This window comes from Anticarsia gemmatalis, chromosome 24 (genome assembly GCF_050436995.1).
Source record: "Anticarsia gemmatalis isolate Benzon Research Colony breed Stoneville strain chromosome 24, ilAntGemm2 primary, whole genome shotgun sequence".
In the NCBI taxonomy this organism is placed as follows: Eukaryota; Metazoa; Arthropoda; class Insecta; order Lepidoptera; family Erebidae; genus Anticarsia; species Anticarsia gemmatalis.
The window spans coordinates 4,085,448-4,113,438 of NC_134768.1; the positions used below are offsets into that span (position 1 = coordinate 4,085,448).

General features: G+C 34.3%; 1 protein-coding gene across 1 annotated transcript in view; it reads right to left on the reverse strand.

Moving 5' to 3' along the window:
- The window catches only part of LOC142983695 (uncharacterized), a 61,682-nt gene extending 42,987 nt beyond the window's left edge, over positions 1-18,695 (reverse strand). The window contains exon 1 of the mRNA XM_076130693.1: positions 18,063-18,695. Within this exon, the coding sequence (XP_075986808.1) occupies positions 18,063-18,585 (523 nt within the window). The 5' untranslated portion in view covers positions 18,586-18,695. The remainder of the gene's footprint in view (positions 1-18,062) is intronic.
- Positions 18,696-27,991: the final 9,296 nt, after the last annotated feature.

Consider the following 27,991-nt stretch of genomic DNA (forward strand, 5'->3'; position numbering starts at 1 on the left):
TTTAAAATAATATAATGTTTATATTGGGGATTTAACTAACTTATTTCTATAAAACAGTTTATTTTTACAGCAAAATAATTCTTACCTTACATCTCATCCACTAAGCTATCAACAAAGACAGTTCTATAAATTTCATAATAAAAATCCCAAGGAAGGAGCGATTCAGTTCAAACTCAGCTTACCTCATAAACCTAAGCAACGAATGTCTTTTAAAACCTCCTAACCGTTTCTCTATCTTTGAAAGATTCCGAAACGTTCTAAGGGCAATACATCACAATACCGTCGGAATTCCTTGAAGTTTTCTACAAGCAATTTGCGTTAGACAAGTATGTACTATACTTCATGTTTCTAGTCCTAGTATAGTTTATAACTAATGCCTTTTGTTACTAATTAAAATCTGTAAGCTGGCGGACAAAATTTTACGTTATATCAGCCTCTAAAATGGACATTATTTGTGGCATAGTAAAAGGAAATTAGAAGCCAAGAAGATTTAATCGATAAAAACATTATTTAATAAATAGTTATTAATCAAAAGGAATGTATTTTTTGTATTATTTAACAGGTATTATCATTGCCTAAGTCAAAAGAATCTAAAATACAAGTTCCAAAATGTATGTAGGTAAGTAAAATACACTCTACTTAGCTTTTCGTAGAAAACCAGCGATATGATTTTAGTATTCAATCTACTTCTTATTTTCTTTAAGTATATTTTTGCTGGTAGCAAATAGCTACGTTTACCGTACTTGTATTTCGTAGAAGCATTTGCATAAACGTTAGAAATTACCCCAGGAATATCTAAGGAAACACGTTCATGTGCGAGGGTGGTCCCACCCTTAAGGCATAACTAGTTATATCATAAACTAACGAACAAATGAGTTTTAAAAGATTGTTATAACGGCTATTTGGTATCAGGTATTAGGGCCCCGAGACTAATGCCACACGTTACGAATTCGTCGTGGTGCGTGGAAAACAACACAACCTTGGTAACGCCATCGCGCGGGAATCGATCCCGAGACTTTAGTCGCGGGTGAGGCGGCCCATTCATTAGATGGTTTATTAGTTTTGTAAAATGTGCCTTTGAAAAGATTTAGACATGCTTTATAACACACGTTTTGTAGTTTAATTATTCTGGTATGTTCGCTGTTACCTACAATAAGACGTTGTTAATTTACCCTTGGTTTATTACAGCTCGGTGTTCACTATATAATTAGACCAATTATTGCCGAAATTGGAACATGACAAATTGACTAAAAGGTCACCCACTAATAAGGTTTTACGACCGTAATTATCAACCTTAAACTGTGTCTCTAATATCATAAAACAACGCAATAAAACTCACAAAAAACTGTACCTAAACTAATCTATAAGAAACCTACATAACACGAGTCTTTAAAAACTTAAAACCTGAAGCAAATCCAAGCTTATAAAACAAGTAAAACGAAGCAAATGGCATCGGCTGACGGGAGGGGTGTGTGAGCGAGACGCGCGGCGTGCGAGCGAGAGGCGAGAGAGCGGCCGGCACAAAGCAGGCGGCGAGCGCCAAAGGCGGCGGCGATCGCTAATTGGAGAGCGCACGAGTTCAAAGCGCGCCGCCCGCGACGTTTATATTAGGCAGGTACACACCCGCGCGGCGATTGATTAATTTCACCGCTACACCGCGAGATCGCGCGGCAATTAGTACACCTTTGTTCAACTCGCGATACGCTTTTTGAGAAGGATGTGATTTTTTATGTCATTCTTATTGGAATGTTTGTAGGTGTGGACCAAACGTTCCTTCATGCTGCTCTATAAAAGTTGTTAAGAAATGTAAAAAATGGTCTTTATTTATACGAATGTGAGCTCCTTAATAACAGTGTCCATATTATTATAATTTTAAAGTCAATAAAATCTTCATCTACGGTTAGACGTAAAACATAAAGGAAGGAAAATCAGTCAGTTGTCAAGCAAAGTCTTAAAACAAACAATTTCCCCGTGTATGATATCCAAAAACTGTGTCAAACATCACAAAGCAAGTTCACTATTGTGGAAGGTAACGCGTGTAACTCCATTCTGTAGAACAAAGGGGCCGCCACTCCGCCACCCTCCTCCGTTTACCACGATCGCCGTAAACTGTTGACACTAAGTCCGATTTCCTACCCATTCGTCACAGCTTCTCTCATCTACCTTACAAATTACAATCTACGACCAACAAAACTCCTAAATTCACCACCATAAAGTTCAATTTCGCGTGTCAAATCCCATACAACGATGGCATAAGTCCCCTTTCGGATCTTTTGATAAGCTAAAGGGCTAAAGATTTGAACGGACAGCCGATTGAAGGTATAAATCATGATGATAGGTGTATGTAGGTTAATCAGATGGACAGGGATTGTAATGCAGCAGGTTTTTTGCAAAATATGATCCGAGCATGATTTTTAATACTTGCTCAAAGCCTTTTAAGGCGTCGATGAATAATTTTATATCTAAAGGCATTTATAAAGGAGTCTTCAGTCTACTTCGCGGGTTCTTTTTGTTTTTTTTATCAATTGGTTGAATGGCGTCGGTTACAAATTCACAAGCCGTTGATGCCGCGGGCGTTTGAGACTTACGAGAAAAAAGATTTGTATCATAGAGCAGTACAATGTTCTTGAATGCGTAATTAAGTAGATAAGTAGCATTATGTTACTACTAAATCGCTTCGCTATCGACAAAAATGTTTATAAAACTGTTTTGACATTGAAGCAGGTTTCCCTAACATTTAAAATAACACAATTACGTTGGAATTTATCTGTTCCGTAGCGCCTCTAATCCATAATGAGAGGTTGTGTGTAAAATAAGTGAGGAAACAAGAGGGTCCCTGATAACATCGGTCCGCGGGCGGCGATGAAATGGCTCAATCGGGATCAAGTTGGGCCTCACTGGGACGAGCACGGACGATGGACGATGCCCACGGGGAGTCAGGATCGTCCGGTGTTGAGCAACGATATTTGTGTGTTGAATTAAGGTCACATTTGGGGCCTTTAATGTTGTGTTCTACTTAGTAATATCTGGGACGATAGGATCTCTATACTTATATTTGCCGTTTAAGTCATTGAGATTGAAGCCAATTTAAGTATATGGAATCAGTATCCAATGTCACTTAGTTAAAAATACTTCATTCCAACTTAAAATAGACATCAATATAGAAACGTATTATTACCAAAATGAGTCAATTCACAAAGCATAAGTTACAAGCATAACAAAGAAATAAAAACAAGTATTGTTCCTTACAACTTTTACTATCAATCAAGCGAGTCCAATAAAGATTCTCTCGGACACTACGGTACTAGGAATCGTATTGCGAATGATCGAAAACGATCGCTTACGATTCACGCCCGTGGCCAAACGGTAATCGATTCGCCAAAACCACTGCGCCCGCGCTTCTATTACAATATAACGCTACTGTTTTACGAATACCACAATAAATTTGGAAATTTCTTGGTGAAATATTACACTTTTATGTAAGTGCAAATCATCTTAAAAATCTGAATTATTAAGTTAATTCATTTTTTAAAGTTGATTTTTCACTTAATCATCTTCTAGAAATGTGAATTGGTCAGTTTAATCAACTTTTCAAAGGACGGATTTATATAAATCTCACACTTTTTTGAGATCAGATTTATCCTCTGTTTATTCTAAGTAGGCATACCTGTATAAAGGCTTATTTTCGGAAATGTAAATAAAGCAGAATAGGTAGAGAGCTGAAGATATTTTACTACGAACCTAAATAACTTTTTGTTTATTGATTTCTTGCCTATATTTTCATTCTTCATGTTCCGAAAGTTTCAACAGTTATCCTAACTTCCTTAAAACCAATTGCAGTACCATAAATCGGCTCCCACCTCTCGCTAGTGCTACGTTCGTAGTGCTAAATCAATAGTATTTCCACATCAAAACTGTGCCGATTCTATTCCTGTTTTAATGTGGTTTGGCAACTTACCTATCTAGATTAACAAGCGTTATGTTTATAGTCACAATAGAGCTCAATGAATGATCGAAAACAATTCGCTGTGAAATATCTGTCTAGACTACGACTTACAGATGTGTATAAATAATGGCGTATATTGGGCGGAGTTTTGTCAGTAAATACGCCCATATTCTAAGAAATACTGATTGGAATTTCGTTAATCTTGGCGTTATTTTATTCCTTTTATAGGTTATTTTTGTAGAGACTAGGTTGACGTTTCTGTGATCGTTTTACAGGAAAGTTTAACTGAATTTCATTGTGTATTACATGTTTGATTTTGTCCCGCCCAAATGCAATATTGGCGTCTCCAGATTAGTTTAAGAAATAGGTTATTTGGCTTTTTTTAATCTCGGTCGCAGAATATCGTCTCTTAGTTAAACTAGCGTTTCAAGTTGGAATTCCAGCTACCATTTTTAGCCGATCTAAATAGCATAGGGCGTTGCAATCATATATATATTTGCAGCACTGAAAATTATTTGAGTGTGGCACAATGGATGGACATTTTTGTTTTGCCTACCCAAGCTTTACGACAAAGATATTTTAAATAGATACATATCCCGCTTTCTATTGATTTCCACTTAACTCTACGTTTAACATCGGCCAGATCTTCACCTACTTATTGCAGTTCCTTGCGAACCGGTCGAGCGGTCAAGTGGCGCCGCCGGTGGTCGATCTCGGAACTAATTGTCAGCCATTACCCTCATTATACCCGCGCTTACGACGTTATGTTTAAACTTGCATCGATGAAATGAGATATCATTACTTTTTTCAGTGAATGTTTTTGAGAATAGACCACCTTTGCGAATTTCTGATGCTGCGATGTTATTTCTGCTATGTTTTTACGCTGAACAATATCCTTTCATATTAAAGTTTTACATACTGCTACAAGTTTCTATTTAATGAGTGCTATACAAAGCTTACGAGTACCTACTTATATTTTTAACGTAGAAAAAAGCCTAAACAGTCCACAGCCATTTATTTTTAGACCAGTTCCAAGCACAAACAAAAAGGAAAACAAAAACCCAACCCTATGGAAAAATCCGCACAATCCGTAGCAGTTAGTTACTCAATTCTGCCTATTAATAGCGTCACAAACGCTCGAAACGGCCGGTAGCACCATGTTTAATTAAAGTTTAAAACCGGCTATTATTACCGCTGATTACCCGTAAGCTTTGAGTGCGGCCATTCGATTAGTCAACTCGGGATTAGAACAACAATGGTATTTATAGGAGGAATGTACTGCGTTATTGTATCGAGCAAATCGACTGTTTATTGTGGTTTGTGCCACCGACCGACGCCACTGCTTACGTGCTTGTTTGTGTGTTCGTGTGCTGTTGTGTGTGTTTGTGTGCTGTTGTGTGTGTTTGTGTGTTCGTGTGCTTTTGTGTGTGCAAGTTTTAATTAATCTTTGCTTTTATTATGTGAATGCTGGCTGTAAAATCAACAGCTATTATTCAAAACCCTAGCTGTATTGAAATGATTGGTTAGTTTTAAAGAAAATGCCTTTCTTTCGATCATAAAATATTATGTAAGGTTATATTTGATACTAAATAAAATGTTATGTACCTAATAATGATGGTACCTAATATTGTTCATTGGGATTTTTTATACTGATATAAAAATGAATAACTATATTTATACACAAAACTTCAATTTAATTACAGGTCTACACTTTTTAACGATAAATCCAAAACAAATAGGTTCCAATCTAGAAATTTCCTTGTTCAAAAGCATATTCTACGAGCGCTTGTACGAAAATACATACAGATAGATCAATAACGATGAACGAGTACGCCAGCTAGTCTACAGAAATGAACAGTCTACAAATAAATTGTGTACAAAAGACATTACTAATGATCTCTTACCCAAGCGATGTACAACTAATTCACAAACTAATAGTCTGTCAAATATTTAAATTGCTCGCGGCTTCCTACTGTAAGATTGAATGCGGTTTGCTTATAACACGAAGTAGCCCTACAACACTGTTTTCCAACTACCCGCAATTACTTCACACCGTGTTTGAAATTACGTTTGTGTTTGCGACACGGTGAGACACAGAGTAACGCTGTGTCGAGATTGTTACTACTGAGTTTAGGTTTCGCAAAGCATTTTTGTTATGATTCGAAATCGCGAAGTACCAAATGGGCCGTAACGTTAATGTGATTGCAACTTAATTAAGTTGTTGCTTAAATGATAAGATGACTTGGTTTATCTCTCTAATGGTTCATTCTGTATACACTTGATAAAAGGATAGATACGCAGCTAGATAAATGTGATTAATGTACTAACATAATGCATAAGCAATAAGTACACTTATCTACCTGAAAAGCATGTCTATATAATTTTTCACTCCGTTACTGTCCCACTGCTGGGCAAGAGTCTCTTCCTCAAACGAAGGAGGGGTTAGGCCTTAAGTCCACCACCGCTCAAAAATGAGTTAAACATTTTAAGGCATGCAAGTTTTCCAGTTTGAGCAAGTGATAATTATTTCTAATACTTACACACAAAACTTTGAAAAGTCATTGGTGTGTTGCCTCGGGTTCAAACGGTCGACCAACTTATACCACTCAGTACCTCGATTATCTACCACTACCGACTACCGACAACCGGCTAGCTATCGAAATTTTGACATTTAGAATGTACTGCCAAAATGTTTCCTACGACACCCGTCAGAGGCGCTGATTAGATTTTTATACAACATTTTTCGATGACAGTTCGGTTGTCGGTGGTCGATAGTAGTAGAGAATCGAGGTACAGTTATCTATAATTAAGATTTTATAAATGTACAGGGACAGCAAACTGCAAGGTACTTATTAAGAAAATCTAGGTAACAATTTAATCAACCTCTAATCCTATTGGCAACGACTTATCAGCGTCAAAGTTCTAATTAACAGCTTTGTAACGTTCAACCGTCACATGTCCGCCATTGTTCTAAATACCAACCGACCAATCAGAGAACGAGTTGACGTTCCGCTATGACGTCACTATTGTGTAAACATAATTCAATTAAGTGGATTGCGCACGCGTTCTTATCAGCTGTTATCGAGTGTGAAAAATCACTGTTAATAGATTGGTTTATCAGCAATGGGTACCGTGGTGGTAAACACTATGTGCATGGAAATTAATGGCTGTTTTCATGTTTTTAATTATTACTAACACATTTTCTATGTAAGGAAGTGTGTCAACATTTTTAATTACTATGTATTATGTTTTTAAATTGATTAGTAGTTTTGCATTTTTATGTTTTAAATCAGCTAAGATTTGTGATACGTGGTATAATTTTAAGGCATAGAATAAAATATACAGCGATTTGGTCATTTTTTACTTCAAGAAGAATAGGTATGTAGAATTAGGCTTCTATAACTAAGATACCTTTTTTTCTGATTCTCGGTACCAACAAATAACATGAAAATCTTTGAATTAGCTGCAAATACCATTGTTACCTAAAACATTGCTATGGTGGTAGATCAATCTAGCTTATGTAAGACGTACCTACCCTATAATAATTTAACACTTGCCTAGAAAGTGTAGGTGTCAAACTACTTCCTAAGAAAATCATTGCAAAACGTACACCAATTGTACACACAATACAATTGACACAATAAAATTATATACCAACACGACTCACGCACGAAACACAATTTATGTCTATTGCAAAATAATTATTTCCTCCACATTATAACACGGACAATGGGACTTTCCGCACCCAAAATATACTTGTAATACGATAAAGTAATTAAACAACATCGTGACTACAATATCAAATAATTAAAACGAACGAAAATATATACAAAAAGATGATAAGTGTCGATATTCTTACAATCGATTCATCTTTTGTTCGATAAAGCTTTTTAACTTCAATTTAAAGACTCCTGTCAATAACATTTGAAACGATGCTCCAATGGAGGAATTTTATTTTGTATTTCCATGAATGAAAATGTGGTTGCGTGTATTTATAATGACGGCGAATCGTGACCAAGTTGTGAAACATATTCACAACTTTTGGAAAGTGAAGACTTCGATTATAATGGTCTTTTGATCGGCCTGAGGCCCTTTCAAAGTCCTTGCAGTATTAATAAAAGGATCACACTTATTATGTTGCAAAAATACCGCAATTATTTAATGAAAAGCGTTATTATACGATTTTTGAGAAATTAACGAAACAGAATAGGCTTTGTACAAGTTAAAATTTAATTGTTAGCACATTTTACATTGCACGGATGTTAATAATGATAATTATTAGGCAATACATAAAAATACTATCTAACAATCGTACATAAGCAATCATTCAGATAACGTATTAACTACTAAATCTCCTGATCATTGAACTAGTCAGATATCATCCTGATTATGCATTTGTGAAAGAAGAAAAATCATAGCTGTACAATGACCAATACACAGTACCTACAAGTCTGAAAACATTTCTAAACGGGTGTTTTATATACAATTGTTACCACTAACGGTCAAAACATTATACCACCATAAAACGAACTAAGTAATTTAAGAACAATAACGACGTATTCTTCATTAATTAAAAGTATTTCGTAGCGGCTGCGCCTATTTGGCGAACTATCTACGTTTCAATCTGAGAGTCAACGACATAGAACGGAAGCCAAAACGCTATAAATCTTGGGAACTACGCACTCACATATATTTTATGTATATTAATTAAGTATATAAGGTTTAGGTCAGGCTCGTTGGAGCTAAGTAATGTTGTAATAAAACCAAGCGGTAGGTACTTCGTTATATGACAAGTGGGCAATTCATTGTCGGTATTTTAAGTTGTAAAACTTGTATATAATGAGCCTATTAATGTCTGTTAAATTATGAATTTAAGTGGGAATATTTTCCTTCATAATTTTATACATTCTAATATTGCAGAGGTATTTGAAACTAATGGGTATTGGTGATAAAATGGCGGACGTGCATTGTTCTCTGTGATTATATTTGACTATAATTTCTCGAAGAAGAATCTTTTGTAAGTATATGTGAGAGGAGTTGTCATAAGGTGAAATATATATGGGCTATAACCTCGTTATGGCTTATCGGCTACTGCAAAGTGCATAGAGAATTAAATAAAAGAGAAAGATCTTGATGTTTTTGAACACAGTCTGTGTGCGGTCGACTCGTGGTATTCATTCAAGTGAAATTTACGACAGAAATAAGAAGTAGTTTTAGTATTAACAATAAGGTAGCCATCAGTCCATGAATGTGTATTTATATCTTATTGACGCAGAAAACTAGGTCTAAGTTCTAAACGAATAAGAACAAAAGCTCTAGTATTCATAACTAATAGAGCTATCCGCTTTTCATCTCTTAAAAGTTATTAAAATAAAACTCGGCAAACACATTTTTGATCAATGTAAATGAATGACTGACTGCTGAATAACGCACAGCCAAAACTAATGAGTTTAGAAAGTTAAAATTTGTTATAAAGATTCCTTAGAAAGTTTAGAGGAGCAGAGGATTTTTGGAAAATCCATCCCGAAGATGGTGAAATTCAAGGCGCGCAAAATCGCGGGCAAAAAGCTAGTATTCTTATAAAAAATATGACTAAAACTTACCGTTATGTATCTTGTTTACAAATTATAGACTTAACAAAACTTTATGCGGCCATTGCAACTAAAGATACATATTACTGGTGTTAAAATGCTAGTGACCGTTTGTCGCAAGTCGTATTTTACCGTTTAGTTTCAGTATGTGTACGACGACTAGTGTACAACTGATACTTTGTATGTAAGGAATGCAGTTAGGATCAATAAAATCTTGGTATTTTAAAGAGACTTCAAAGCTCAGTTTCCTTGCATTTTAGTCTTGAATTACAAAGAATGTTTGAAGCAGTACCAATATTTGGTTTTCATATCATAATTTTAACCAAAGGTAGAGGCCCTAGTATAATAATGTAATATTATAAGAAAATCACGAAATCACGATTTTGACACGCATATATTATTCAATCTTGTATAATACCAGTCCTGGTTTTGTAAAACCTATCGATCAACAATAGTCTGACAGTGCCGCTTTATCGCACATTAGTTATATCTCAAACACAATGACCAATTTAGAGCAATTGTGATCACATTAGCATTGAACTCGAAACTACTGTCAACCGAAAATTAGACTCTAAAGATACTTAATACTGTCAAAAAAATCTACCCTCGATTATATTCCGATCTTTATACATAGATGTTATATAGAGTCACAATTAACACTACATAATAAAAGCCCCACCCTATAAGGGTCTATAACAGTAAAAAACCAAACACCTTTTATATAAACAGGACCAATTAAAATAGGGGCACCTGACCCTAAAACATACAGTGTGTTTCAAAAACATATAATTATTTGAGTCCGTTAAAAGCAGTCAAAAAACAAATTCAATTGATTTGGGAATCGATTAACTTATCTAAATCAATATCTTGGAAATATTAGGGGAGAATGACTGCGTATAATAGAATAATATTGAAATATAGGGGCGGCTGTTTGTGTGCTGGTGCGAAACGAAGGTCTGTTTTAAATGTAGATAATATAATTAATATGTTGATTATCTTTTACTATGTATACATTAGCTTAGATACCATGAAAATGGCTCTTAATGTCCGCTGAACGAATAAAACCTATGACAAAACGACATTTTGTTATTGATCCAAGATCTTTAGTTGTTATAAGTACAAATGTCATGTACTAATACGGTTTAAAAAACAATATAAAATTATAGATTTCGAAACCATGTAGATACTGTTATTAAAACGAGATGCACCTTTAGAACGGACACACACTTTCGTGTTTGCCAGCCGAAGCTTTTACGTGCCTCCGAGTTACCTGTAACAGCTTACTAATTACTTAGTAAACTATAAGACCAAGTCATGCCCATCAACGACATAATAATAAGGCGCTCTTTCATTTTTGCTAACACTAAATTGCGATAGACCCGTCGCTAAGACCGCCAATTTAATTTGAAATAACATTGCGTTCAGCCGGCGGTTTATTTACAAAAAGAGGCCTATAATTCGGGTCCCGGGGTGTCCGGGACCCGCCAAATATAGGGTTATTAAATAATGAGCCACCGCCGACGTAGGGATCGTTTATGAATAATCAGAAATGTTTGTAGTACCGAATTGTGGTTTGTGTGAATATTGGTAATGATCAATGATTTTAAGAGAGAGAAGTATTTGTTTTCCTTTCCTTTGTAACGTTTAATCACGTAATTTTTACTATAAAAAAAGACAAGTGATTATTACCTCAGTACTTAGCTTAATATTTTTCGGAGAAAGTACAATTTTAAGTCTCGTACTTAATTTCGGAAGTCACATAATTTTGGTGCATCTTCATAAGGTTTCCACTTTCTAAAATCGCATAAAAAATAATCCTGCTGGCTGCATCACAGATGGACACGAGATACAGCTCGGATAATGTAATTAAATTAACTGCTCGATCACCTGTCCTTCTCACTAGCCACGAGTGCAACAGAGAAGGCACTACACACCTTGCACCGCCGAGAATTAGAAGGGTAATTTAGGGATAAAATTAATACTTAGGTGGTATTTTAAACGGTTTCGCGTAATTATGTCGAGATGTGTAGGTTTTATTTTTACAAAAAATATCTTAAATGAGAGTCATCGGGAACATCTGTACGTGTCATATAAATAATATAGTGTGGAGCCACGGGTTAATATTAGACTCGTCTAATGCGTTCGAAATAGTAGCAGAAAGTGAGCACATTGTGCAACGAATCACTCTTGACGTGGATCAAAGTGCCAACCATTCACCACGCTTACTGACATTCTATTAAATAACTTCTTGTTCACAAGCCATCAGTTATCCTGCAGTCAGAACTCTGCTTAATATTCCTTTAAATTAACACAGTTATGATTCATGACATTATTCCTACACGACTAATTACTTACAAATATTACATTACAAACACTAATGAATCAAATGTGAACAACGTTTCACTTCGAATTAATTATTTTTTCCGATCATTAACTAAAACTAATCAACAATTAGTTTCCAATATGGCGAATTAAGCATAGACACCCCATCGATTTCAATTTAATAATGCGCGCCATTCACAATCAATTAGTCAGCGATTTCGTTCAGAAACTTGTATTATTCGTGTAAAAGCTTACTGTGCTTGCCCTCAACGCCGGGTGCCTTTTGAGCTTATTTTTTATACATTTTTTTCATAATAGGGGTAATATAAACGTGTCGGGCCTGACACCTTTGCGGACCCCACAGGCTGCCGCATAATTTGTGGGATAATAAAATATAATAATTCTTTTGGACCCCACTCTAAGTGTCGACTGAGTGAGTTCCGATGACTTTTTTCTTTTGTTGTCTATCTAATGATTGTGGAACGAGTTATATTTATGTTTTAATTTGAAGTTAGGACTATTGATGCTGATGAGATGGGAAGATGATACTTCGAATAAAATGATCGTGAATTTATATGATTTTTGAGGTCCTTTTTTTATTTCTTCCAACGATTATTTTATAACGATTTATACAAAGCCGAATATTCTAAGAACCGTTTTTCTTCAATACAAGTGAGGGTCAGTTACGGTTGAAGTGTTCAAAGGGCTTGAAGATTTCATATCGTCATACAAAATTGCAAGTACGATACATAACATTAGTTGTCAGCTTCAATCGTAAATATAGCAATCAGCAGTAGTTTAGATTGCATCGCTGTAACTACTTTAATGTTATAATATATACTGACATTTACATTATATGAAACATAGTTATTTTCTATGGTAAATCTGCGCATTATCATCACGTAACCTTGGTAGGGAAGGCAATTTTACCAGTCAATGATTGTTAAATCCTGTTTCGACACACGCTTTACATTAACTTTAATGGGACACATGATCCATCTATTATATAATAACTATAGTATATTGAACAATAGACTATTTAACATCGAAAAAGCAGAATTATTAAGCATAATATAAAGTGTACCTATTGTCTGTTTTATAGACAGGCTGGTATATAGAGATAACTAATTTTATCAGGGTATTGTTGTGCCTATGTTGTTTCTATTGAATAATATCATAAACCCATTTCTTTCACGTCATCAACTCATCTCATTAGTCGAGAGATACACTCTCGTTGCGTTAATAGATATTTTTTCCTTTCCCAAGTAGGTAATAATCAAACTAGATCCTACAATGATAAAAAGCCTTAATTCCATCCTTACAAATGAAATGACACTTCCACATAATTATATATGTCCATGATTCTTACAACTCTCTAATAACGATATGGACATTTCCCAACTCTTCTAATGTCCCGCGGCGCAGGGGATGTAAAAAAATATTATTTCCGTTCATAGACAAGAAATGACTTCCTCAATCAAGCTCTCAGTGCTGCCATTGACAAATGACCATTTGTTACGTGTTAATCTCGTAACATATGGAGCATAGACAATCCCGCCTTTCCTATTTCGAAATTTAAACTTTTTTCCGTTTGTTAAGTTGTGATGTCTTCTTTTGTGCCGTAACAATGGCGTTTTTGCAAAAGTCCGTGTAAATTACTCTCATAGTGTAGTTTTTCATAAAGGATGTTGAATGACTGTGTTACTTTGGGGGTCTTTGATGCTCATTGATTTGTTCTGTTGCACTATTAAGTGGTTAATTCGCATAAATAGCGTTCATTATTGGTGAATGGGCGTTAATTTAAAATGCATTTAAGATAGATTAAATTATAAGGGTCTAGTTTGTGAAAGTTTTTTTTCATTTCAATTCGCGGACTCTGATTCATCGTATCACGCTAGCGCCTCACAAACTTTTTGACTCATATGATCATAAACCATTACTGAAACCCATTCTAATACTAATACACTATAATCAGTAGGCATTTGTTGAATACTGGGCACCTAATTGTATTGTTACGTTATTGAAATATTTCACAACCAGCCATTACATCCTTCGCAGATTCATCAATACTAAAGACAAATTAAAAAAACAAAACCGCACGCAGACACACACACGCACACATACATACACACTAATGACAGAGTGCGAGGCGCGTTCAGTTCAGGGATCATTCAATTACAAGATGCCGCTCTGTAATCATAACACAATCATCTATTTCGGCATAACACCCGCCATGTTTACCGATACCAGACATCTTCATCGATAACGATCGACAAATTGATATTGCATTGTTCATTTCGTATAGGTACATGTAATTGTGACACAATTGCAACAATTTTTTTGTTATGAATCTTCCATTAATTGTTGAATAATCCAAATTTTGTAACGCAATTCGATTTTTTCGCATAATCTGTAATCGATTTGAAATGAACGCAAAATTGTTTTCGAACGAACCAATTTATGTCAAATGTAATCGACATGTCATGAATAATTTTGGCGCCATGGAAACCATAGACAATATTTTTTTATTATAATTGTTATATGTAAAAAAATATAACGCCTTGTTAGAATGTCTGAAATCCAAATAAGTATGTTACATTTGCATATTGTACAATTAAAGACTCTATTATGTTTAATTTGTAATCAATTAAGTTATTATCGATGAATAAATTATTGTCAATAAAACAATAGTGTCAGTGTCGCTGTGATTTCTTTGTTTCCGAAATAAGCTGTCTATTTAGGAAGATTGTGCCATAGTGTCACAATAATAACTTTCTAAAAGTCTATTCTGAATCATTATTTTTTATAACAGGAAAATTTTGTGAAATCGTTTAGACATTTTTTCCTTTTATAGATTTGTCGTGATGGTGAAATAGAAAACTATTTCTATTTTTATAGACATCAATGTCGAGATTTTTACTTGTTCCCTATGATAGGTCCCAACTTCTAAGATAGGATAAAATATTCTGTCAACAAATTAATTAATTCCTATAATTAAAATAATTAAACGAATAAAGAAAATGCGATTTAGTTTTCGCATATTCGTGAATTTTTTCGATATGTCCTTAAATTGGCTTTTATGTAATCCCGTCGGAGCCTTCACTTGGTTAATACCAGGAGAAAATTTGTGTAAATTAACCGTAGTGTCTGCAGTTACTAACATTATGAATCTGTGTTATATATTATAATTCATGAATTATAATATATAACACAGATTCATAATATGAATAACGATTTTTTTTAATACAAAAAAATATCGTTAATAAATTTGAATTATACAATTTTATGATAAAATATAAATTCGTTATTACAATATACTATATTAGTTTAAGATAATTTATTGGTGTTTAGTTTTTCTCTGCTAGGTATTTGTTTTTTTATTTATTGACGCATAAAAAAATAAAATCTATTATTTACTCAAATGTCATTCCTCAATGGTAACAATGGTGCTCTTAAGACAGTATATTTTATTTATTATTATCTAGGTACAGTCACAAGCAAAACTATGTACTTATACACTGTCACATTATATAAATGCATATTAGTGAAAATATTGGTATTTTATTATAAGTAAAAGAAAAACAATCATTGCCAGATATTTATGTAATTGTATTCGTATGAAAATATCATTTTAATGTTTACCGTCTAATAATGAGTTCTCAGTAATTGTAAAGTATAATAAACAATGGTGAGTTTATTATTCTTATTGAAATACATGCTTTTGAAGATGTGATAGTGCATGCAATATTTGCGTTGGACTGTACAAAAGAATAGACAAATAAATCTTTTATTTAAAAGTTATTACGTTAGTCTATTGCCACCGGTAGCTGACATTTGTCATGTACATGCATCTATGTACAATAATCAAATACATATTAATGTTTGTACGTTGCTAATGGCGTCTCAATCAAAAACTAATAGGAAAATAAGTATTTACAAAACTGCGTTAGGTGTTATTTTGATAACTAGGTTATGGCTAGAGATAATAAGAGTTTAATTGGTTTTGCTGAAAATTGGTTGGCATTAAGTTTTTATCAATGAAACAAACTAATTAAAGTGATTGTCTTTTGTCCGAAAACGTTACCTACTATACAATTACTGTTTTGTATAGGTGTCAGGTATTTAAGAATAAAACTGAAGAATTAAAAATTCTTGATTTCTGATAGACCCCATGGCCTAACCCCTCTCTCAAATTGAGAGGAGACACTTGTCCAGCATTGGAACAGAAATGGGTTTAAATAACTAATTCTTTGCATTGAGTAAGAAAGTACTCCATGACAGAGGACTTTTACAATTATAATTGTCGTTACAATATTTAATATTTACTCGATAGTAGTACGTTTCATGAAGCGTTACGTGATACATATACGCAGTAAAAATAAGTGAAATAACCATTGCTTTTTTTGTCAATCTTTTTTCTAGTTAGATCTACGCATACTCCATAAAGGGCCTTGCTTAAATATAAATATTTTTATTGTTCTTATAAAGCCTTATAACTTTATATTTATAAAAGCAGTTTGAACTTTTATAAATATAAAGTTACAATTTACAGGAGGACTTTTGGGACAGTGAAATTTTATATGTAGGTCCTTGATTTAAAATTAATAATAATATTATCAGTTCACAGAAAACTATTCCCTAGCGAGTTTTAGTTCTTATGTCAATTTTATTTGTCCTAACATATACGCGAGCGAAGCTGCGCGGGTCCACTTGTCATCTATAAAATTCAATTAGTGCAAATATGACAATTAGATTACACTACTAAATATTGTTAGACTGTACATCGGTAATTGCCACTTGGGCACGGCTCATTGCGCGTCGATAGCCACTAATTAGCACTATTCATTACGCTAAAAACAATAGATCAGAGTCTATTCGTGTCTATGCTCTATGCGCACGCGCACTTAGTGCTCTATATTTGTCTATGGTTATTTATAACTGCTACTGTTGCGCGGTTGTAGTGTTTCCGACTGCGGATCAAGAGGTTACAGGTTCGATTCCTGAGTCGGGTAAAGTGCTGTTGTTTCGTAATTTATATCAGAATAATTGAGAGTTTTAGAAATTGTTAAAGTGTCCGGTAAATGGTAATAGGCCCGTCCCTTTTTACATGAAACTAAAATTATTTAGGGCGAATTGTCGGTATTTCACACAACTCTGCCTAAAACTTCGGGTATAGCATAGGCTCATCTATATTATATTTATGTAAGATGATAAGTTTAATCTTTGGGTAAAATCTAGCTGTTCGTTTTGTAACAACAGTGACATGTCCTTACGAATATGTGTTTTACCTGAGTTTCTGAATTGTTTAAAGAGTGACAGAGCCGAGTAATAAATACTTATATCGAATAATTCTAAGATATTTGTTTACTTTTAATAACCAAATCCATCCACAGGCATTAATTACTTAACTCATATATGCTTTAGATCTACACTGTACTACTAAGATCTGAGCATTTTATAGTGAATTCAAAGGTTAGATCTTTGTTAAGTCAAAAAAATAAATTAATAATAAATAAATAATTATTTAAATTAAATGTACCTACCTAATGTTTGACATAATTTTAACCAGTTAATTAGCATAAGAATATTTGTTTGGTTTTTAGTATTCGTTACATACATACGACATTATATTTTTTACTTAAGGAGTTAATAGCAAAACTTGTAGGAAATGATATTCAATCAAATATAATTTGCACCCTTAATGTTATTTACTGAAACATCTTTAAGAATATTATAAACTGCAAAAAGAATCCGAATAAAAATGAAATATTGTGAGACTTCTGAAACTATTTGCGTGTTGTTCGTACATTGGCATAAATGAATTAACAAACAGTCAAGTGACATCGAGGTACAAGATATAAAATACATAATATCATGAGCTAGACAGATTAATAAAGAGTTTTTGTTATTGTGCCAAGCTTACGCTTTTCTCTCTTATATTTTTCTTATAAGACGTCTGTCAAACATTTAACGACATAATTTCTGCTTTTTACAGAACGTAACTCACGAGATAGATACAGGAGCTAAGACAGTGTCCCTATTTGTTTTTGTGGACTAAGTACCTAACAAAATACTTCAAAGAAAGGCAAACTTCGGGCAACATTTTTCTGGTATAGGGTCTGTCATAAACTGATGTCAAGCATTGCGTTCATTCATGTCTTTTACAGTTTAACTACATAGATAAAACATGTATTGTGACGTACCTCCGTTGTCAGCATTGTTGGCCTCGAAGGTCTTGCTGGTCATGTGGAAGAGTGCGTCGAGCGGCGTGTGCGGCGCGGCGGAGGCGGCGTGCGGCGCGCGGCGCGGCTCCGAGCAGCAGTCCGACGCCGACGACGAGCGCTCGCTGGCCGAGTCGCAGCACTCCGCCGAGCCCAGCTCCCGCGGCCGCAGCAGCCCCAGCGCCGCCAGCCGCCACCGCTCCCCGTCCAGCAGCGCCGCGCCCGCCAGCCGCTGCAGCCGCTGCAACCGCTCCAGCCCCGACGCGTCCCACGGACGAACGATCCTCGGCGGCGTCCGGGGACTGTGACTCAAAATGTCCAATATCGAAAAACTCTTCACCCCTTCACCTCTGCGCTCTTCACCCGGCTCCGATGCCATCTTCAATCGTTTCAGCGGCCTGAAATAGTCCTGGGGCGACGGCGACCGCGAAGGAGCTGGCGACGGCCGCCCTACACTGATATCGTCCTCTGAACAGCTGTGTCCCGACATCGACTCCTCCTCCATCGTTCACAGATCCATCACACAACAGTCACAAATATCGAAGTTCAATTGATTGTGTTTATCTCACAGAAACGAACAACGCGAGATACGGCTGACGGGTCGACGCGCCTCGGTCAACTGACGTGGCGGGTGACAGCCCTGGTCCGGGCGGCGAAGGTAGGCGGAGCCCATTACGAGCGGGCCAATGAGAGCGCACGGTTTTATTGCGGGCGGCTCTCGGTTGGTGGAGAGTGTCGACAGAGGCGCGCCGGAGTGTCACACTTGGCTCTCCAATAAAACTTTTTAATCCGGACCTGGATTGGGGGGCGAGATTCGTGGTGTGATTAATTTAGGTGTGTGCGGGTGGAGGCGGCGTGCGGGGCGCGGGGGGAAGCGGTGCGGGGCGCGCGGGCCGGGGGAGGGGGGGACGCCGGTTAATTACCGGGATGAAGACGCTCGTCTAACTACTCGCTCCATTATTTAGCGTCGATAAGGCCGACGTTTGTCACCGGAGAAATTGCCACTTTCCTTCATTTATAGTTCGTCGGTTGATGTTCTGAAGTCACCATTAGTAATGACGAGTGATACTGATTGTCGAGGGAATGTCGCAGGTGTCGTTATAATAGCTGTTTGATATCCCGTCGTGTTGTACTATCGAACACTAATTAAGTCTGCTTGACACTGCAATTGACTCAATAATTAAGACTACTAAGTATGGATTGGGGATACACTGGGCTATTAGAAATGCCTTTAATATTGGACTTTACAAAGTTGAAAGCAGGTACAATTTTGTTAATAGTAGGTAGTCCAATATGTGAAGTGTTCATAGAAATAGCTTCATGTGTAATTATCGGGTTACTTTGTCATTGATCGTACAAGTTTAATGTAAGTATAAGTGGTGTTTAAATTTCTACTAAAGTATAGGAATACGTGAATTGCCAATGAACTCATTAATAATCAAGATCCCACCTTACAAAGAAAAATGTATTCGAATTTAAATATTCATATAAGTATTTTTAAATACTCATTAATGCTCTTCCTATTTGCTCCATTGCCATGTTAACTTCTAATTCTAAATTAATGAAGGTGTCTTTATATCTGAGAGCTTCCTTTATTATGAGTGCAGGTATTTGTATAAATTATTACATGTAGTGTTACTTTATTATCTGGTTATCTAAAATTAAAGGATTCAAACTTTACATGCTTTAAATTATCTCTAAGTACTCGCACTAAATCTTGTCATAAGTAAGCATTAACTACACCACTGTTATTTTATTAAAATATATTTTTATTAAAAGAATTGACAATCATCCATGTCCAAAACATATATTTACAACATAACCAGTAAGTTATCAGGTCTTTGTTCTCTTTTGCAAAATATTAAAGTCACAAAAATCAAAAACTAAATAAAATATTATACCCATTCAATTCAATTTATTCGAAATACCATCAATAATAAGTTTAAATTATTTTTCTACTCCTAACAATCTCTACTTTTTTAGTCTCAAAATGTTTATATCTTAGTTTCAACCTATAAAAATACCTTTCATCAGCACCCTCAACAAAAGAACATATTAACTAAACAACAATATTTAAACATCGTCACAGTTAAGTCGGCCATATTGTTACGTTTAGTTTCCGCACAAATTCCCTCGGCTTCCCGCCTCCGAGGGCACTGTGTGGAAAAACTAATCGAATTTGACAGCTTGAGTTTTTATGAGGGCACTGACAAACACCCGTTCAGCCAGTCAAGTAGGGTGCGTAGTGTTTGCTGTTACGGTTTATAATTAAATAACGTAAATTAGTTTAGGGATACAATGGAGGCAAAAAATAATTTAAGGGGATAAAAATGTAGTGAGAGGTTTTCTGAAATTTTGGTAACACAGCAAAAAAACTCTGAATGTGGAACTTTTGAAGAGTAATTTGTAAATATAACTAACAATGTTAGTAGATGTTAATTTTGAATTGTAAGTTCTTAAATAAAATAACTAGTAGACTATAACTTATAGTACTTTTTTGTTTTTTCAAGGAATAACTATCTGATAACAAAATAGGTACAATATTATTATTATAATAACTCAGTTTTATCCAAAAATGTATAACATTGTACACTTCCGACGTGCCTTAAATATGATACCCTCAATTTATCTAATAGCGCAATAAAAAAATAAATATGCCTGTAATAATTTTAACCAATAACAAAACAAATTACGAATAAAATCAATAAAACAAACGTTACAACAGTTTAATCCGTGTCATTAGTTCCGACGTTATTTCCCATAAACGCGCACCGGAACCGACGCCATGTTGCGCTTTCCCGCGCGCGCCAACGTCCAATCGCGATCAATTTCCGCCGGCCATAGACATCGAGTAATTATTGATAATATTTTTCTATTATTCCATTTATTCGGTACCGTGACATTATTATTTTATCCATTATTTATGGTTTCGATTGAATTAGATTTTCGTAATAGATAGTTAGGTTATAGAGTTATTATGGAAAATGCTCTACATAGGTACCAATTAAGTAGAACGAAATTACGTTGGTATATTTAGTAAAGATAATATTTCCATTAGAATATTCATGTATAATTAGACACGAAGTAGTTATTAGCTATAGTGGAAGCTTAATGTACTATTATTGATAAACTCTATGCTAATAGGAAAATTACCTGAGGTTGAGTAAGGCCTAGGAGGTAATTTAGTACCTATCCACTTTGCCAACTAAATGGTCTTTGTTCTGCCTCAAGCGACAGAGATATTGTATAATTTGACAGTCAATATAAATTAAATGAACCAGCAGTTGTGAGAAACACAATAATCTTACGAAATCTAGGTATATGTGTAAGTACGATTGTCTTACTAGCAAATATCGTGTAAGCTATGAACAGTGACACGGTGTTCTGTCACTTACATTCAATTTTGAAACTTTATATGAGTGAAAAGGACAAAACACTGTAAGTATAACTACAGTAAATACAGCTTACAAGGAGTTTTTCAGTAAGGCAGTAAAGTAGGTATTTGATTAAATATGTACCAGAGGTTTTTCTACCGGGAAAAATCTGTTAGACGACGACGGCAAAAAACCATTTAGTTTTTATATAGATGTCAATTTAAACGCTTTCAAATATCAAAAGTAAGAAACAAATTATAGGACTCAACAAATATGAATAAGACGGGTGTCATCTGTGAAAAGTGAAATAGACTTACAAAATGCATAAGGAAGGAACGTAATGTTACAACAATTACTTCCTATATTATTGTTTTTCAAGTAATTCCATATTTTCCTGTAAAAGACCACACATCAACCAGAAATGAAAAAACAACGTATATTTAAGAAACAGGACATCCTGCCCACCTTATGTTAGAAAACAATCTAGAGGCTTCCTTTCCCGCCCACTTCCAACACGCATTATGACATTACGATAATGTACCACAGACAATATACATAGAGTGTGAAGTCTATGGAAGTAATTACATCCGTTTGTTTACTTACGCTTCCGCTTGTTACTGCCATCTATCGGTGTCATTAGGAAACGTGGAAGAATTAGATGTTATAATTTCTTTGAAGTTACATTAAATATGTAGCCATTATTACATACAAAGGCTTATTATAATCAATGAATATTCGTAGAAAATTAACTTGTTCCTTAGCACTATTCTGTCTTTACTAATATTATAAAGCTAAAGAGTTTGTTTGTTTGTTTGAACGCGATAATCTCAGGAACTACTGGTACGATTTGAAAAATTATTTCACTGTTAGATAGCCCATTTATCGAGAAAGGCTATAGGCTATATAACATCACGCTACGTCCATTCGGAGAATACCAGTAAAAATGTTACAAAAACGGGGTAAATTTTGACCAATTCTCTTAGTGACGCAAGCGAAGTTGCGCGGGTCAGCTAGTCCGTTATAAAACACGGTCGAACTACAAGAACATAAGGCATGCATCCAATACTACTTACTCCGTATAAAATTAGAATGGGAAGAGACCGTAAAGAAACACCATCAATGTTTGACGAAATTTTGTTTTTACCAACCATGGTGGGCCATCAATGATCTTGACTCAAAACTACAGTTACTTTCTTTTGGAATTTTTTTGAACTATTAATTTAAATCGAGCTAAACTATGCACTTCAATGCTCTCTACTAAGTTTTCGAACAATATTCTTTTCATATACTAAACATCCCCTATTAATGCCCCCTCTCTATTCTCTAAACTTCAATATGTAATTATCTCGGACAATATTCTTTTCATATAACTGTACATCCCCTATTAATCCCCCTCATTATCCTCATAACTTTAATATGTACTTAAAATAAGTCACTGCCACTAACCCATATACTTATTGGATATAATCCACCTACGATGAGACCACACCGTAGAGATCCGACCGCCAAAGATACATCATCTTTATAATAAATTCTGATTATAATCTCAAATTAGAATATGTATAACCAACGAGAGTTATAAACTTATATATTTTAGCTATACCACATAATCATACATACTTCCCAACTAGCACACAAGCTGCTTATACAGTCGTTATACAGCCTGATAGTTGCATAAGAGTCGTTCAAATGCTGTACAATTCTCTATAAGTTGTATACTAGTTATTTAAAAAACCCTTTAACAGCTAGGCGGGACAGTAGCCGTTTAGTAGGAAACTAATGACTTATAGTGATATATGAGCATGTAATTGCATCGCTAGACAGCCTAGGGAAGTATAACTGAGTTAATGGAATCTTCTATAACACCGTAAACTGTATAAGGGGACTTTAGGAGATAAAGGAGTTTAAACGGAGTTATGCGTTGCGCTTATAGCGCTCAAGAGCGTAAATAAGCTTTTTGTAATGCCTTAGGTTCTATAACAGATTTTTTTAGGGCTAGTGTATTACTCATCTATAAAAGAGTTGCGTAGGTCTTTAATAGCGCCTTGGGCGTTATATCAGATATTTATATGGCTTCTGTACGGCAAATAGATGTATAAGGTATCATTCGAAACATTTTTACAGCCATGGGGATTACAGAATTATGTTAAGCACCTAAAGCGCTATAACCGAGTAATATACCTTTATACTAAAGCTTAAAATTTTTATCATAATATATTTACATAGGTGCAGTGGTGGTGTTTTTAAAGAATAAAATAAAATAAAATAAAATAAAATAAAATAAAATAAAATAAAATAAAATAAAATAAAATAAAATAAAATAAAATAAAATAAAATAAAATAAAATAAAATAAAATAAAATAAAATAAAATAAAATAAAATAAAATAAAATAAAATAAAATAAAATAAAATAAAATAAAATAAAATAAAATAAAATAAAATAAAATAAAATAAAATAAAATAAAATAAAATAAAATAAAATAAAATAAAATAAAATAAAATAAAATAAAATAAAATAAAATAAAATAAAAAAGATTTTCAAACTATTTAAATATTCAACGACTGACCCCTAAAAGTACGAGTAAAATGCTGGTGTGCGACCAAAACAGTTATATTGAAGCACTCCTATGCCACAACTGCAAAACCTTGAGGTCTACAACAGCAAACACTAGAGCCTTTGTACAGCTTAAGGCGCTAGAGCAGATGTAACCAACTCTGAGAGCTGCTTGATCGAGACGCCATTATAGCATTTGGTAAACATATTTTTTGAGGTTATTACGATCTTTTGAAGATCATATAAATCTATAGCCTGGTAACGTTAACATAATTAAAATCATTTTTTATTACCTATAACCCTAATTAAATTATCTGTAACCCTCAAAGTCTTATTTATGTTCAAAATACAATTTCCAAATCCACATATCTATATAATTTTTGCACTTAAAACTGAATATTTTGAGGGCGCATGAAAATATTGACGATAATATACATATATATTGACAGCAAACTTGAACTCGCACTTTCATATCACGTACACAAAGAAATAAAAGCGATAGACTACTTGTTATTTTAATAATCCAATCCGTAAAAATAAAATGTCTCCTCATTTGTCACTGATGATTCATTTTAAAAAAATATATTTAGTTTACACCATAATAAACCGACTATATTACTCATTTAGAGCGTTAGCATTTATAACCGTTACACAGTAGCGCTAAAATAAGGTAAAGGTGGTATAATCGCGCTGCAAGAGCTTTTTCGAACGCTCGTGGCGCTAACCACCTCTGTACAACAGCTGGTAAGCGCCACGAAGCTGCGAAAAAGCTCTTGTAGCGCGATTATACCACCTTCATCTTATTTTAGCGCTCCTGTATTACTACTATACTACGTACTATTATAATTACTATTTACGACCACTGTACATCCAATGTCGAGCTATAAGCTGGACAGTATGGGCCTATTTGACGCTACAAGAGCTCTGTAGCCGCTTATAGAACCACTATACTTCTTACTAAGGAGCCTAAGGCGTTATAAAAATCCTTTAACCGGCCATTGTACAGCTTGTTATAGCGCTTGTGTGCTAGTTGGGTTGACATCGTTCTAAAGAATTAATCAACGAAAAGCGTCATAAAATTTGAATAATAATGTAAGCGTTTGTAATCTAACGAGTTTTTATCAATTTGTGAACGTAAATTAATGATCAAAAAGTTAAATAAGCCATTAAATAATAAATAATACTGGTCAGAATTAAATAGATATACGTTTTGATGTAATCAGAAACATTTCAATACTTTTACAAGCCTACTTTAAATGTACCAATCGTGTAGCTTTTGCAAAAAACGGCACAAAAACGTTGGTAATTTTCCGCATTTTTTGCTCTTGTCGTTTAATTGCAGTTATTTGCTAATTAAGTTTGAGAGGAAACTATGATATCCTTACTTCTTACTGCATGATACGTTTATTGAAATGATTTATTTCTTTACTGACTCTAAAAAGGAGAATAAATTTTTGTAATGGTAACAATGGCGTTTACGACAGTACCTACAAGAAAAATTACGTCTGTTGTGCTACATTTACCGTTCTATAGACGCACCTCTAAATATCTTTTAAATAGCTTATATTATAGTTTTTTTTATACATTTACTGTTTTACTTTACTTAGAAAACACTTATAACCTCCTGTGAGACTGGCCCTTAAAAAAATAAAACCTCTTATTTACTTTTAAAGTACCAAGCAACACAACATTTAAACAAAACATCTGTATTTTCCATCAAACATACCATACAAAAAACAGGCCGGAAATTTCCGCAAAATATTTTCGACAACCACCAATTATAAAATCCAATTTAAATGAATGATATCTCCATCATTTGGGTGGTAGTTCCACCCTGTGGTTATAGGTGGCGAACTATTTGCTACAAATTGATAACGGAAGCCTCCCCGCGGCATTATACCGCTGTCATTAGGGTCTCTAGTGCGCATAGACACGGAAGATAGAGACGCGGTAAGGCGGATAGATTAGATACTTTGTCTCTTAATCATAAACACACCTAATAAACGTATTTTTGTTAAAAAAAACTACTACTAGTATGTTTTCTCTCTTTCATTTCGCTAAGGAGTGAAAGAAACGAAACTCTTTGTAAGCCTATCATAACTTCATATATTTTTATGAATGAGAGGGTTAGGCTACAGGAGTTAAAATGCATTGTGTAAGAGTATTTTTATCTTTTTAGTACTATGTTTTTTAGACAAAAATATCGATGCTTTGCAAGAATTAAGATATATTATGTTAGAGGTTTTTATTTATTCAGTACTTAAGTATCGTTGATAAAATAATCAAGCTTTTTTAAATTTAATTTGAAGAATTTGAATTACTTCGAGTGTGTCAGTTCACAACTACGGCACTGCAAAATACTCATAATATACTTAAATAGTCGACCGTAAAATTTAAAAAAAAACTAGCGAGTGATTCGTCGGATTATTAAAAAAAAATTAAGTTTCTAACAAGTGTACCGGTGGCTTATTAACTTACATTTCTTTAAAAAGGTAAGAGTCGTTGAAGTCTATAAACAGGTATTATAGGTTTTATTGCTATTTTACAAGTTCTAAGATATAGGACTATTTGATATTTAACATTAAAGTAAGGATTATGATAGTCTAGAATAGCGTTTATTATGATCCCTGATTAACCTTATTTTACGAATCGCTTTTACTCGAAAGACATGTAATGGACATTAAATTAATTGCCTTTGAGTTTAGTCTTCATACATTTGCAGATTATACTTTAATTTCATTCATAATTATCTATACATTCATTTATTTTTAGAATATCTTATTTCAGAACTGATATACAAACTTCTCCTGTTTTATTCACATCCATACATCTTGTCACACATGAAATAAGTATTTCTATTTAACACATACGAATACTAGTTTCCTGCCAATTTCTAAAAGTTAAGAAGAACTACGAGAATTCAACAAAAGTATTAAAAACACAATTTCATCTTTCACCTTTTGTCTCTTTCTTCCCACCTCTATTAAAAAGAGATGCAGATAACTTCGGGATCAAACGCGCCAACCGCAACGGGAATCCAAACTCATAGTTGGTAATTTCGGGTGGGGTCATTATGACACATCTTAATTTAGTTTCAACACATAAATAGTAATAAGTAGACGGTTGTATGCGGGTGGGCTGTGGGCTGTGGACTGTACGTCTTAATGGTCTACTGGTATGAGGTGATTGACTTCTTGTCCACGAAGATAAGTAATGATATTGGGTATAATTCAGTGTCCGTACTTTGAATAGGGCTTAGGAAAGGTTTAAGATTTTCGTGTCACTTTTGGTAGGGGTTATGAGTAAGTGAATTTCTATTCGAATAGCTATTTGGGTAGTATTCAAATGTTTTCGTAAAATGAAAACTAAAAGGGTATTTTAGAGCTATCATATTGAAAACTTTATCTTCTTATTATTTCTATTTTAAGGCACATCGTACATACATGCTTTTAAGTAGCGGATATGCTGAATATTGTTTAGGATATCAACCAAGAGATGGTACATAAGCACCTTATTTATTATATCATTAGCGAATGAAGTCCTTTTCTTTGACAAACCATAACCTTATTCTCTCAAATAAAGATCATGAACTATGAAGCTCATCAAACACATTTCCCAATTTCTTTTTAAACGCAACGAACATTTATCCCCGTGGGTGTACAGCCAGCCATAACGTGGGTGTAATTCCAAATCGTTCCAATTTTGTGATTACGTCTCTATTTGTGTTCGACACCACGATGTGTGGCCACACTGGCCACTAATCGATTATCATAAGTGCTGGCTGGAACAGGAAATAAATTTCGTTCTTTTTTGTATTTAAAATTAGAATGTCTCTTTTTTGTTTGTAAGTGTCACTTTTGGCGCCAGAAGTGAAAAGTTAATAATGTGACTTTTTATGTTTACAATACGAAAGCTGTTGTTGTTTTATTTGGGTTAGATGCCACTCTGCTATTAAAATTACTGATAAAAATACTCTTTCTACT